Source organism: Prionailurus viverrinus, chromosome A3 (assembly GCF_022837055.1).
Source record: "Prionailurus viverrinus isolate Anna chromosome A3, UM_Priviv_1.0, whole genome shotgun sequence".
Taxonomy (NCBI): domain Eukaryota; kingdom Metazoa; phylum Chordata; class Mammalia; order Carnivora; family Felidae; genus Prionailurus; species Prionailurus viverrinus.
Genome location: NC_062563.1, coordinates 132,512,301 through 132,527,254, shown reverse-complemented (window position 1 = coordinate 132,527,254; position 14,954 = coordinate 132,512,301). Strand labels below are relative to the sequence as shown.

Here is a 14,954-nt window from a genome sequence, read left to right as displayed (position 1 = left end):
GTTTCTTTGGTGGGAATTCATTCGGCTGGTTTTGTTTTTGTTTTTGTTTCTTTGAGAGGGAGTAGTGTGACCAGTGATCTCCAAGGGCTCCCTGCTTACAACCTCATGACATGACAGAAAAGACAGTTTTGGGAAGGAAATTATAAATCCATAAAAGTAAGCATGTATTAACACATGGAGGAATCCCTGAAAGAGAAAATTAGGTGTAGAGAAGAACGGAAATGAAGGATAGCACAGCTGAGACCATACAGAGAAACATGCTACGTCGGAAAATGGAGTCGGGGGTGCTCTGTGAGTCACGGTAGCTAAGGACGTGGAGGGGGCCTGGGGCATTTTTCACAGTGATACGGTTTGGTGCAGCTGGGCCCTTCGATTCCTTCCAGCTCTTCTGCAACACTCACAGATGCCACTGACCTGGGCTAGGCAGGCAGCCACTCCTAAGCTTACTGCAGAGTGTGGAGGGAGCCTCAAGGAGGGGGCACGGGAGGGGGTCCAGACTTTTGTGAAGACAGGCTATTGGCGCCCCCTCTCTGTGGCATTGTCCTATCTCTCCCCTCACAGTTATATGGGTCAGTTTATAGTAGACGAAATAAGCAAACAGGACCCCCCCCCCCCCCCCGCCCAGCCCAAGTATGGAAATGAACAAACAACTAAGATTCTTAAAATAGCAAACGTTATAGAGTGAAAGGTGATAATGTCAGTAAAGAGGTTAATTATAAAACAAGCATAATCCAAATCAGACAAAAGTAAGGTGATACGGTATCCAGAACAAAAAAGGATGGATTACAGATCTTGGAAGTGAAAACAGAGACCTCGGTAGATGGGTGAATAGCCAGACGAGCTCAAGAGGGAACCCGCCAGGAGGTGCACCTGGAGAGGTCTGACGGCAAACAGGAATGAACGTTGGCGGTCTGGGCTGACACTTGACTGTTCCCTTGCTCACTGCACATCTGGCCCTCCTGGCTCATCTTGGCCACTGCCAGCCGAGTACCCACCTCAGGCCGGTTGCTTCCTGTGCCTGGACCGCTTCTCCCCTTCACGTCGCTCGGATCCCTCAGAGGTCACCTCCTCAATGAGGTCCTCCCCAGTAGAATGCATTTTGTTTAGTGTTTTCTTTGTCCTTTCCCGTGAAAGTAGGAACTTCATAAGACACATTCACTCCTGTGTTCCTGGAGGCTGGAATATGCCCAGCAAATGGTAGTGTTCGTGAAACGCCCCTTGACCGACTCCGTTCTGTTTTAGATGCTTCCAGCATGGGAGCTGGGGGTGGGAGTGGCCGGTGATGGAGAAACTGAGAAAATAAAGGAGTGAGATTGACCTAACATTCCTGGTTTAATGGGGCAGGGGTGGTTAACATGTTACCAGAAAAGGAATATTTAAATATACGTTTAAAAAACAGTAATCCCTGGAAGAATTGAAACAGGATGTACAAGATCTAAACATTAGAGGGAAAAGGAGTATCAACAAAACCAGTGTATGTGGTATAAGGGAAGAACAGGCTGGGGAGGGAAGAAACAAAAAGCTTGGTAAATAAAGTAGATGGCAGAAAGACATTCAAACATATCCCTGATCAGGGACACCTGGGGGCTCAGTCGGTTAAGCCTTCAGCTTTGGCTTAGGTCATGATCTCACAGTTGATGGGTTCGAGCCCCGCGTCGGGCTCTGTGCTGACAGCTCAGAGCCTGGAGCCTGCTTTAGATTCTATGTCTCCCCCTCTCTCTGCCCCTCCCCTGCTTGCACTGTCTCTCTCAAAAAATACATATTAAAAAAATATTAATTAAAAAAATATATCCCGGATCAAAATAAACGTAAATGGATTAAATTCACCTAATAAGGCAGCAGATTGAGACTCTCAGACTGGGGTAAGATGGCTAATCAGAGCAGGATTCAACATTTAAAAATTAAATGGGTGAAGTTCAAAGTTAAACCCAAGGGGATAAGAATGGTCACAAAACTTTGTAGATCTGGCCAGCACCACTGTGAAATCTTACAAGGCGAGAACAGTTAGAAATAGGAAACAAATAGGGTAATAATGGGATAATTGCATAACCATCACTGGAGACTAGTACATCTCTCTGGAAATAGAAGACCAATTGAAATGAGAGTCGACTGACCCAGTGACATGTTTGATAGAAAGTCATTAACCTCCGAAGGAGAGAGAATTCTTGTGGAATAGAAATTCCAGGGGCATCTGGGTGGCGCAGTCGGTTAAGCGTCCGACTGCAGCCAGGTCACGATCTCGCGGTCCGTGAGTTCGAGCCCCGCGTCGGGCTCTGGGCTGATGGCTCAGAGCCTGGAGCCTGCTTCCGATTCTGTGTCTCCCTCTCTCTCTGCCCCTCCCCCATTCATTCTCTGTCTCTCTCTGTCTCCAAAATAAATAAACGTTAAAAAAAATTAAAAAAAAAGAAATTCCAGGAAATGTTCTGCAGCTAGACAGAGGTGATGGTTACACTACATTGTGAATGTGCTAAATGACACTAATGGTAAATTTTGTGTGTATTTTGCCATAATAAAAAACTGTCCCAGAGCATTGGAAAATACAGAAATCTGTACTTCTGCAAGGCCAGGAATAGCAGTCACCCTCAAACCAGATAAGAATGATAAATACCCAGGGGCACCTGGGTGGCTCAGTCAGTTAAGAGTCCGACTTCGGCTCAGGTCATGATCTCACGGTCCGTGAGTTTGAGCCCCGTGTCGGGCTCTGCGCTGACAGCTCAGAGTCTGGAGCTGCTTCGGATTCTGTGTCTCCCTCTCTCTCTGCCCCTCTGCCACTCGTGCTGTCTCTCAAAAACTAAACATAAAAAAAAAAGAGTAATAAATACACAAACTGTGGCTCTTTTTTCCTGAATACTCACCACAACTTAAGAACTCTTGCAGTAAAGGAGGAGAAATCAGGCTGCAAAAGCAACATTCATATGGATGTCAGAGTTCTCATGGCAGAATGTGGCAGTGGAGAGGGCGTGGCATTTGAAACCAGGAGACTTGGTTTCGCGTCTTGATTCTCTTGCCAGGTCACTTCGTTCCTGGAGAATGTGTTAGCTACGAAATGACCAACAGTGAGTAGCAAACATTTTTGAGCACCTGCTGTGTGCCAGGCATTTAACTAGGTCGCTAATTGTTTACTATTTAATCCAACAACACTCTGAAGTAGATATGATTGGGACCATCTTACAAATGAAAAAACTATGGCTCAGAGAGGTTGAATGACTTGTCCAAGATCACACAACTATCAAGTGACAGAACAGATCTAGATTCATGCTTGCAGGTGTAAGGATAGGCCCTGCTAACATCACAGCTGCTTTCTGTCTTGAGCAGTTTATGGCCACCAAATGTCATCCATTAGGAGGCACCGTTGGCTTCTAAGGCTCCCCATATGATAAAAGTATGGAACCAAAATGTTCTCTTTGGGAGAAGCGTTGGGTTGCCTGTGGGAGGTAGCACTGGATGCCAGCATATACGGAATATATTACATATGTATCATCCCGAGTCTGGGCAATCCCAGCATTAATGTTTAGAAACCCTTTTAATAACGGAATTTGCATTAAGCCTTCCAGATCTGGCTTCAGAGTCTGCAGATAGCTCTTTAAGGAAGACTGAACCAAGGGCGTGTCCAATGTCGACAGCTTTCATTTCTTTTTCAGTCTGCTTGCTTCGGCAGACTTCCCAGCTCAGAAGGAATTAGCATTTTAATTAACAAAACAGTTGGAAAGCCAAGTGTGGAGTTTTAAAACCCTTCGTGTCTGGAGAAGAAACAAGAAGCCATGACCACATTTGTCGTTCACTGAATATACTGTCCCAGTTTCCCTTTGGCTTTCTTTAACTCTGAGGAACACTAATTTTTCTCTTAGGATCTCTGGCCACTCTAAGTCTGGTTCTCGCTCTGTAAAAGGATCTTTCCCAGTGGTGGCAGCCCACCCTACTAGGGGTGGGTTTGGTTGAAGTTTTCGGCTGAATCACACCCTCAAAAATATGTCGAGGTCCTAACCCCTGATACTTAAGAATGTGATCTTATCTGGAAATAGGCTTGGGGCTGATGTAATTAGTCGAGACAAAGTCACACTGGAATCAAGTGGGCTCCTGACCCGGTATGGCCAGTGTCTTAAGAGTGACAGAGGAAGACTGCCGTGTGACCACCAAGGCAGAGATTGGAATGATGAGCCTATAAACCAAGGATGTCTGGCAAACCACCAGATGCTGGAAGAGGCAAAAGAGGACTCTTTCCTCGAGCCTTTGGGGAACATGGCCCTGCTGACACCTTGATCTTGAATTCGTAGCTTCAAGACCTGTGAGAGAATAGATTTCTGTTGTTTTAAGCCACACACTTTGTGGTGCTTTGTTACGGCAATCCCAGGAAACTCGTAGAGGTGGGCAATGTGTACGTCATCTTTCAGGATTTGGTGGAAGCTTCCTAAAATTCTGGCCCTGATGGAGTCATGGCCGCAGGACTAAGGCTGATGAACCACTTTTGGGGTCTCCGATCTTAGGCAAGCCAACAGTGCAGCCAACTACACAAATAGAGCTTAAGTTGTTCAAATACAGAATTAGAAAGGTAATTTGCATTTGGGAACCAAAAGCTTCCTTCCTGTCCATGACAGCCACTACCAACTGAGACTCTTGGGTGGGAGATACTATACTTTCAAACTTTTATTCCCCCCTATTTTCGATGCCATTTAATTCTTAAAACCCAGGGGAGAGTTGTTACGATGTCTATTTCACAGATGTGACGTGCGGCCTGAGCAGGTGAAGGAACTTGCTTGAGTCCCACAGCTAATAAGTGACGGAAGTAGGCTCCACCCCCATCCTCCAGGCTCTGCAGCCAACGCCAGTGCCGCCCAAGGGACGACACTAGGGGACCTTAACTTCTATTTGAAATTTATTATTTAGATATCATACAAACGATACGATGCCACCAACATCCTTTTCGCCGAACGTGTGTCTACCGCATGCCAGGCATCTATATGCTCAGACCCTGGCGTGAAGGTGACAGAAACCGCCCCCGGGCTTGGGTCACACGTGCCTCCTTGGCCAACCCGCCATTTTCACGAACTGCTTCATGCTAGACCCTTTCTATGCACCCGAGTGATTTCTACATAGCATCATAGTGTAATTTTGTATTGCGTTCTCTTTTGAATGGTATAACCACGGTATGTTTATGCTGCCAAATAAGATTTATACTTCCTGTGTAAGGGTGGCCTAACAAATAGGATTTGGGTGGACTGAGTGGATGATCGCGATTCACTCAGTTCTTTAATGTTGAGCCTTTAGTTTCTTTCTGTTCCTCTTTGGCCATCAGACTTCTCCGGAAGCAGCATGGGACTCTGATGAGCGTCGGCTGCCCGGTCCCAAGCCTGGGGTTCCGTTCCCGGTTACCAGGTAGTGGCCGCAGTACCTTTCTTCTCTCTGCTTCTGTTTCCCCGTGTGTAAGGTGGCAGTGGGAATGAGACTGTTTCCAGTATTCCAGAAACTGCATTTCGTTTTTTGGGTTTTGTTTTTTTTTTTTTAAGTTCGTTTTTGAGAGAGAGTGTGTGTGCGTGCTAGCAGGGGAGGGGCAGAGAGCGGGAGGGAGAGGAAGACACGGGGTCGGAAGCAGGCTCCAGGCTTCGAGCTGTCAGCGCAGAGCCCGACGCGGGGCTCGAACCCACGAGCCGTGAGATCGTGACCTGAGCGGAAGTCGGACGCTTAACCGACGGAGCCACCAGGATGCCCCCAGAAACGGCACTTCAGGACCCTGTGCGCTTCCAGGCCGGTCGCACGTCTGTCCTCCCACGGGCCGCCTGGAGGCAGCCACACAGGCCAGAGGCCAGGAGAGGGGAGCTGGTGCCCCCCTGCCTCCCGCAGCTTCCGGAGCCCTACTCCTGGTGCAAACAGCCGCTCCCTTGCTGGGCAAGACTGGACAGTGGGACTGCAGTCTCGTGACAGCGCAGTAACTCCCGGAGCCCTGTCATTTGTGGAAATTCTTGGGGCAGCTGAGCCCACGGCCGAAGAGCGCAAGCCACAGGAGAGGGAGAAACAGCAATGGTAACGGCAGCAACAACGCTGCCAGCGAAAATTGGTTTTTCATCACGCGGTAGGCACCGTGCCGAACGCTTCGGTCTCCGAACGCCTCTGAGAGCTGGGTCCTGTTCATCTCCATCGCGCAGGGGGGAAGACCGAGGCTCAGGGCGTGAGCAACTCGCCCGCGGTTACACAGCTGGGAAGTGGGGGGGTGGGGGCTGGGGGTCCAGGTGAGTCTGCCCCTGACGGCAGAGCTTGAACTCTCCGTGAGCGAACTGCTTGTCTGAATGCCAGGCGACTGCGCAGTCAGTCACGGTCCGCTTTGCTCGTTCTTCTCTTGCGTCCAGCGCGGGGCGTCTGAGGGATCCCTAGAGCCTGCAGCCGTGGGGCCCGGGGCTCCCCGGGGGGGGGGGGCAGGGTTCCACGGGGGTGGGCTTCTCGACACAGGGAGCCCAGGGCTTCCAGGAAGAGTTTTCTGAAGGAGGACGACACAGCGTTGTTCAGGACAGGGGTCACCGCTGAACTGACGTAGACGAGGGTGTCCGTCACCAGGTAGGCGTAGAGTGTGCTGGCAGAGAACCCCAGAAGGTGTGTCAGATGGCCTGCGCCTCCTCACGGCGTCTACCCCTTTCTCCTGGAGACCGCGCCTCTCCTCCAAAGGGCCAGGTGAGGAGGGCCCGGTTTCTGCTCTTGGGAAGCACCGTGTGACCTCAACAACTGTCCCATCCACACCAGCTGCCCTTGGCGGATGCGCTCCACCCAGCCTCTGAGTCCCTGCTCCCCGTGCGCTGTTCCCAGGCCCCTGCACCAGCGAAAGGTTCCCCTGCTGGCGGACGGGGGCCACTGTCTTGCCCACTGAGACCCCGGGAGCCTCACGCGGCTGGGTGTGGTCCACGAGACGTGGCTTCACCGAGCAGTGAAGCCCTGCACCTTGTCACGGAGAGTCTCTGAGGCGGGAAGGGCTGTGCACGTGCGCGTGTGTGCGAGGGGCACAAGGAGATCTCGAGAAGAGGCACCTGTCGACACAGCTGTGTCGTTGGAGGCTACACGGGCCTCTCTCCTCTTGGATGTTTGCCTTCCTCTTGCGATCAGGCACACGGTGAATTCGCCAAGGAAGACAGTGGGTTCTCTCCTCTTTTCCAGTTGTGTCACAAAGGGCGTGCGTGGTCTGGTCTCTGTCCAGGGGGCCCTTGTTAGCGCCTCGACTCACGGCTCTGAGGCTTCCGCCCCTCTCCTTGCCATAGTACAGCCCTCCCCCGGCCCCAGCCTGTGGGCGGCTCTGTCCTGTGGTCAGGATGCCCGCAGCCCTGATCACCACTAAGATCTCTCACTCGCGTGGCCTTGAAATTGCTAGATAACGCCTTGTTCCCTACCCCCAGCTCAGAGAATTTGAGGGCACAGACTGGACAGGACCAGCTTGAGTGGAGGCCAGAGTTCCAGAGGGCCCAGCGACTGGGAATCCCCGCAGAGAGCATAGAAAGTCCCAGGCGCAGCCCAGTGGCCCCTTCCCTACGTGCTGGGGCCCCTCCGCTGCACCAACCCAGTCCACCCATCGTTGGAGACGCAGCGGTACGTGAGCCTGCGGGTGTGAGGCGGCATCCAGCAGGTGACATACACGGCCACAATGGCTCCTGCACACCAGCGGGGAGGAACGGAGCGACAGGGAGCAAACGTACTCAGTTCTGCCGTCTCTAGGGAGGAGGACGCCAAGCTTACAAGAGCATTTCCCTAGAACTCGTTCCTGGAGTCCAAGGGTCGGAAGGGGACTGTGAGGCTATCTGACACCCTCCTCTCTCGATCTGTAGCCAAACCTGAGGTTACCCCGATGTCTGGGCGAATATCCACTTTAACTCCCACCTGCACACTGACAAGCTTCTAGAAACTTCTACAACCTCTATAACCCCCTCCTGGCCACTGGAATATGCTTTTAACTCCGGGATAGCTATTCCCACCTGATCGTCTAACTGCATAGATAACTGAACTTAAATGTCCTTCCTGTTCCTTTTTCTGATTGACTGATGGCCCCACCAGCCATCTAGCACTCAAGCCGTAAGCCAGAGAGTCTTTTCATTTTTCCATTACCCCCTAGGGCCAATCTATTAAAAAGCTCTTCTTTAGGATGTCTTGATTCCTCTGTTCTCACCTCTACTACCCCACTCCAGGGGCTCCTAGCTCCCCTCCCCCGGACTGTGATGGCAGTCTCCCACTTGGTCCCTTTGTCGCTAACCGCCTACCCCTTCCCTCCCCTCCTCTACACCTGCCGTGACTGGCAAATCCATTCTGTTGTCCTGTGTGGCCTCTGGACCAGGATAGCGACGTCAACTGGGAGCCTGGTAGAAATACAGAGTCTCGGGCCTACCCCGAGCAACCGAATCAGAATCTCCGGGTTGGGTCCGAGCAGCCTGTGTTTTATAGCTCCCCATACTGTTTTGTTCGTTTGTTAGTTTTTGGGTTTCTTGCTCACTTTTAAAAACAACTTAAATCCAAGTTAACATCCAGTGTAATAAGGGTTTCGGTAGAATTTAGTGATTCGTGACTTAGATATAACACCCAGCGCTCATCCCAACAAGTGCCCTCCTTAATGCCCATCGCTCACTTAGCCCATCCCCCCACCTCCCCTCCAGCAGCCCTCAGTTTGTCCCCTTGTATGTAAGGGTCTCTTATGGTTTGCCTCCCTCTCTCCTTTTATTTTATTTTCCCTTCCCTTCCCCTATGTTCACGCTGTTCTTAAGCACACACAAGTTTGAGAAGCACTGCGTAACCCACACGCCAAAGGTTTCTGGGTAGAACATCTGAAAAGCGAATCTCCCTGCATTCTTGGGCGTTGGCTCTCAACGACTGCCTGTTGTCTGTGGAAGAAAGTCCAGCACCGTCCCGGGCTCCCTCTCTTCCTGTCACACCACATGACATGTAGCTCTTACGTTTCTGCCCTACGTCCAACGCTGTGGGTTGACGGGAGCAGAGACCTGATCTCTTATTCCATGTTCCCAGACCTTAGTGAGTGCCTGCGTTACCGCAGGTGTTTGGAGAGACCTCGGCTTTCTTGTGCCTCTTAATGTCTCCCCTACAAGGGCAAGTTTACCCAGATTCTTAGGAAAACCAGCCAACAATCAATGTTGCAGGAAAAGTGGGGAGCTGGTGGGGAACGGGGTGGGGGACCCAGCCGGTCTAAGCCCTCAATGCTGGGGCTACGGGTCCCTGACTCCAGCTGCTCCTTGCATCCCTCCATAGGCCAGGCTCCCTGGAATGTAAGCAGGTATTCACTCGTCTTTATGTATCACTCCCTGGAGCAGATGAGGGTTTCGTGTATGGAATTCTCGTTCTATCCCCTAATCACACCACCAAACCTTATAGAAGCCTGTTGGCGACCGCACGATCCCCTGGGGCTGGAGAGAGGTGGTAACTTGCTCAAGGTCACTTGGCCAGGGATCAGTGGAGGCAGCCTGGAGCCCCACCCCTTCTTCTCGTAGCAGTGTCACCAAGTACTTAACTGAGACCCTGGACGCTACGCTGGAGGCCGAGGAGCTGGCTGGAGTCCTCGTGTCTCACCAGGCTGGTGTGGCCCCCCAGGGGGAGCTGCCGCCTCTCCTCGCTCATTAGCTCCACGTGGTTGGGGGACGGGGCTGCCGGGGGCAGAAAGGGACGGCACCTGGGAGCTGAGGGCCACCAAGTGGCTCACACTGACCCCGTTCAGGAAGGCAGTTAACGCCAAGGGGAGCACGAAAGACACCAGCACGTTCACCTGCAAAGGTAATTCCAAGGCTTATGACGGCCCCAAGGCTCTGTGATGCTGTGGTCCTCAGGCTGTGCCCAAGGCCCAGGAATCTGCAGCAGCAGGCGGGGGCGGGGGGTGACATCAGGGTTATAAGATGAAGTTGAGGGGCGCCTGGGTGGCGCAGTCGGTTAAGCGTCCGACTTCCGCCAGGTCATGATCTCGCAGTCCGTGAGTTCGAGCCCCTCATCGGGCTCTGGGCTGACGGCTCAGAGCCTGGAGCCTGTTTCCGATTCTGTGTCTCCCTCTCTCTCTGCCCCTCCCCCGTTCATGCTCTGTCTCTCTCTGTCCCCCAAAAATAAATAAACGTTGAAAAAAAAAATGAAGTTGAGAAAATTCTCAGAAAGATGAGACAGCAATAAAGGGAGAGACAACATTTGGGATTAGCTTAGGACACTTACCTAAGTAATAGTGGTTCTAGAAAGAAAACAGAAGGGAGGAGATCATTTTTTAAAATAAGCCACTTTGAAGAAAGTTTTTTCCAAAAGTGAGGTATAGAAGCTTCCAGACTGAAAGGCTGCCTGGGGGCCCGGAAAAAATGGATAAAAATAAGCCCCCATCAAGGCACGTTCTTAGGACTTCTAACACTCTGTGGATAAAGACCTTGAAAGCCACCAAAGGGATAAAACAGGGCACGTGAAAAGGATGGGCACCAGAATGGCATTAGATTTCTTTAAGGCAACAGTGGGAGCTAGAATATAGTGGAGCGATGCTTTACAATTTGAGAGGAAAAGCAGCTTCCGTCTAGAATTCCGTGCCCGGCCCTCTTACGGCAAATGTGAGGATAGTCCAGAACGTTTCCAGACGTGGACATTCTCAATTTTTCACCTTCTTCTGTGGGCCTTCCCTCAGGCCACAGGAGGTTACAAGAGCGTATGTTCCGCCAAAATAAGGTTGTACACCAATAAAGGGGGAGACCCGGGTCCAAAAAGAGGGTGTCTGCTGGGAGAGCAGAGTGAGGTAAGATGTTGGCTGTGTATCCGGTGATGCTGGAGTGGAAGAGGGGGCTTCCGGGGGCAACTGAAAGATGAACTGGTCGTTGACTGGATGGCTCTGAATACACTGAAACAGTATTTATGCTTCTGGTAGAGAAGTTAAGAACGCATGAGAGACAGATGCACAATTAAAATTAAAAAACATTAAAGCAAATTAAATTAAATTAAAGCAAATTAAAACATTAAAGCAAATTAAATTAAAGCAAATTAAAAAACATTAAAAATTAATTAATTATTTATTTATTTAGGAGAGAGAGAGAGAGTGAGCAGGGGAGGGGCAGAGGGAGAAGGAGAGAGAATTCCAAGCAGGCTCTACACTCAGCACAGAGCCCGATGCAGGCCTCGATCTCACAACCACGCGATCGTACCCTGAGCCGGAATTGTGTCGGTTGCTCAACCGACCGAGTCACCCGGGCATCCCTGAAAACAGACCATTGTTAACAGCAAGGAAGCAGAGGTAATATTGGAAAGGAAACGCAATACAAATGTCCGACATGGTTCATCTGTGAAGAATGTTTTAACATAGTCACAGTGTGTAAGTACAGAGCACAAGACTGGCTTTATACCCTGACGGAATTAACACCGGAGGAGGGGTAGGGGGTGCGTGTGGGTGCACGGCGTGGAGAGTAGGGATGGGAAAGAGGGCGGGACGCTCTTTTTCTTTCTCCCGCTAGAAGACACTGGATAAAATGTGCCAAGTGTGAAATCAAGCAGGCGCGTTCTTTAGAAATGTGTAGGAAGGGGCAGCAAGAGGTGAGGGTGCACGGCAGCTGCCCCTCGACAAAAGAATATAGACCGAGGTGTGCAGGGGTGGTAAGGGGACAGCTGTTTTATGCAACAAGCCTTGTTTTTTTTATTTGGTAATTTTTGACTTATGAACAAGTTTATTATATGATACCCTGCTTTTTAAATGTTTTAATGTTTTAAAATCCAAAATATTTGTATTATAGCGCGCCTGGGTGGCTCAGTCGGTTACGCGTCCGACTTTGGCTCAGGTCATGATCTCACGGTTTGTTGAGTTCAAGCCCCACATTGGAGTCTCTGCTGTCAGCACAGAGCCTGATTCAGGTCCTCTGTCCGCACCCCCCCCCCCCCCCCGTCCCTTCCTTGATGGTTCTCTCTCTCTCTCTCAAAATAAACTTAAAAAAAAAAATCTACAAAGTACATGTATTATAGAGCTTTTCCTCATTGGTTCTGTGTCAGCATTTTTAAAAACCTGAGCATTTTAATAGCGCTTTAGAATCAGTACGAAATATCTGGGTTGGGTGCTGTACCTCTTTAAGGAGTCCATCATTCATGCTTTTTTCTTGATGGACGCTCACAAATCAGCACCAAGAAGAAAATAAAACGCTACGTGGGACATAGTTTAGAGTTTGTTGTAGAACCAAGCAGCATTTTATCAACAGCATCATACTTACTACCAAATTGTTACTTTAATCCTAGACAAGACAGAAGTGGAAGGTAAAAATATATTCATGCGTTAGTTATTAATCTTGGGGAGTTTTGAAATATTTCTGGAAAAACTGTACAGTTTTTTGTACTTTCAATAACGATGAGACGTTTTCTTAGTCAAAAGCAAAACAAAACAGAAAAACAACCCGCTGATTAACATGGACGATGAATTACAAGACACTAAGAAGGAAGGTGGACCAAAATAATCCTAATTTGAGCTCGGTTATTTTGTTGTGTTAACATAGACTGTGTGTCTCAAGTTAAACATTTTTTAAATATACCATTTGTTGAATAATGCTGTTAGGCTGAAGGAATTCACCAGTAGAACGTCAAAAGCTTGCCTCTGGTAGATTTCAGTTTCTACTGCCTTGGTCGGTCTGCAGCACATAAAGTAAGCCATGCAAGCGACATACTCACAACACAGACCATGCTTGGCGCTTCCCCCTCCCTGAGCCCAGTTCCAAGATAGGTACAGCCTGGAAGCTACTGCCTTAGTCTGTGAAAACTGGCGGAACTTGGCTACCAGGCCTTTTGAGCACGTAGTTGCTTGTTCATTGCCACGGCCACAACAGGGTGCAGCAGGGAGCTACAGAGTCAGGTCTAAGGGAGGGGCTGCAGTGCCTGACTATTCAGCCAGATCATTCCGCTGGAGCTCAGAGCCTGTGTGGAGGTTGCTGAGAGGTAGACGGGTGCCCTACACATGCTGCTCCGTGGCTGTGATGTGCTTGGGCCAGCATGGCGGCAGGTGGTGTGTGGGCTGGACTGATGCGGTCTCAGGTCACCAGTGGCCCACCTGATGTGGCAGAAGGAGCAGCTCCCACTGTTGTCAGTGGGGTCCCTCCTCCTGACTGCTGTCTGGAGCCCCTGCGTGATCACTCCCATTAGTATCATTCCCATTCTGCTTGCCGGTGTGTTTTTGGTTTTGTCTCCTTTAGCATCAGGTCCAGATTGGAAAACCTGCAGAAATGTCTGATATAGGGAGTGGATTTTTAAAAACGAGGGATCCTACCCTGTCAGCTCTGAGTAATTCTCCGTGGTGACCACAGTAAGCGTCTTCTGAAGCGAGTGGAATGTTTTCTAATCAGGTTTAACTTTATATTTTTCCAAATTCTTGTTAAGGCTGCAAGTAAGCTATGTATTTCTTCTGAAATCCTTCATTAATATTGAATATTCAGGCCTCTCTTTTATATCTCCACAAAATCCCATTAAGTTGGATATTCTGTAATGGGACTGAAAATGGCTAGTTTTGATGATAAAAAAAAAAGGCTGGGTTATGAAATCTACATTTTTAGAGCCCTCCCCCTCCCTACGCTGTAATTCTCGCACCCAGTAATGCTTGGCCCCCACTTTTGTAATACTGGGAAGAGTGTAGACTTTCAGAATTAAGTTTTGAATTCTAATCTGGGCTTCTCTTAATGCTTCATCTCTGCCAAGCCTCTCCCCAAGTCCTCTGTAAAATGGGAAATGCGACCCAAATTTCTGCGGAGATCGCGAGCATCAGAAGTGAAAACACAGGCCCCCGAGCCTGCCTCCCCCTTACCTGAATGCAGACCTGGAGCGTGGCGCGGCTCACCAGCACCGTGCACTCGAGCGAAGCGGCCTCCGGCTCCCCGCCAGCCTTCTCCAGCTCGTGCTTCTGCCAGGTGATGACTGCCATGGGCAGGGCGTGGCGGCCCAGAAGAGCGACAGCAGACGGCGGGGGCGGCGCGGCGACAGCAGCCGGCGGGCGCGCGGGGGCTGGCGCACGGCCAGACAGGGCTCGGCGCTCGGGCCACCTACGCTGCGCACCGTGGCGTAGGCGCACGGCTCGCGCACGAAGTAGTAAGCGCGGCAGCCCGGGTCGCCGAACACCCAGGGGTAATGGAACGACACGAAGTTGAAGAGCTCCACGGGCACACCCACCGGCCACAGCGGCAGCGCCGAGAGCGCCAGGCTGAATACGTGGTAGCGCAGGCGCCCCGGGGGCCCGGCGCGCCCCTTCAGCACCACGCGCACGGACAGCGCACTGCCCGCCGCGCCCAGCGCCAAGATGAGCGAGCAGAGAGCGGCGAACAGCACCTTGGCCCAGAGGCGCGTGTCCACACCCAGCCGGGCGTCCAGGCCCAGCGCAGAGCCGGGGCTGGGACTCGGGCTGCTGCTCTCCATTCCTCCCCCGTGGCCAGCGCTCCCTCCCTCTCCCTGCGCCGAGACCGGGCCAGCTGCCCAGGGAGGAGAGCGAGCGCCTCCTGTTCTCCCGGAACCTCCGGAATGGGAGGACCCGCCCCCGCCAAGGGCGTCCCTGAGCCAACACCGGACCGGACCGGACCGGACCGGACAGCGAGCGTGAGCCCGTTCGGTGCGTTTACATTTCTCCGCTCAGTTCAACCCAGGGAGCCCTGTGCTGGGTGGAAGGTGATACGGAGGGGTTGGGCCCCACTTACCGGATGGGTGACTTAGGGCAAGTTTTGTTTTTTTTTTTTTAAACCCTGCTCAACCCATTTCTGCATTTAAAATATATTATCTACATTGCAGAATCTCTGTGAGGATTAGACGAGCCGGTCTGTGCGAGGGCTCCCAACCCGTAGCAGTAAATAGGCATCCTGCGGTACCATGCACCTAGGCCCCCTTGCTGTGCTGCTGCGTGTGCAGCTCCGGAGACGGGTGGCCAAGGACTTGCCAGAACTTTTACAGCTGTTACTCTTCTGGCTAAAGGGCCGTCTGCACGGCGCACTAATATCCTCCAGCAATCCCTTTGTCACTGT

The 14,954-nt window shown here is 51.1% G+C and overlaps 1 protein-coding gene across 1 annotated transcript; it reads right to left on the bottom strand.

The window, feature by feature from the left end:
* Nucleotides 1-6,300: 6,300 nt before the first annotated feature.
* On the bottom strand, nt 6,301-14,358 carry NTSR2 (neurotensin receptor 2). Its single transcript, XM_047854463.1, is given in 6 exon segments — nt 6,301-6,562; nt 7,535-7,625; nt 9,486-9,615; nt 9,617-9,736; nt 13,754-13,881; nt 13,884-14,358. Coding segments are annotated over 6 exon segments (1,206 nt in total).
* Nucleotides 14,359-14,954: the final 596 nt, after the last annotated feature.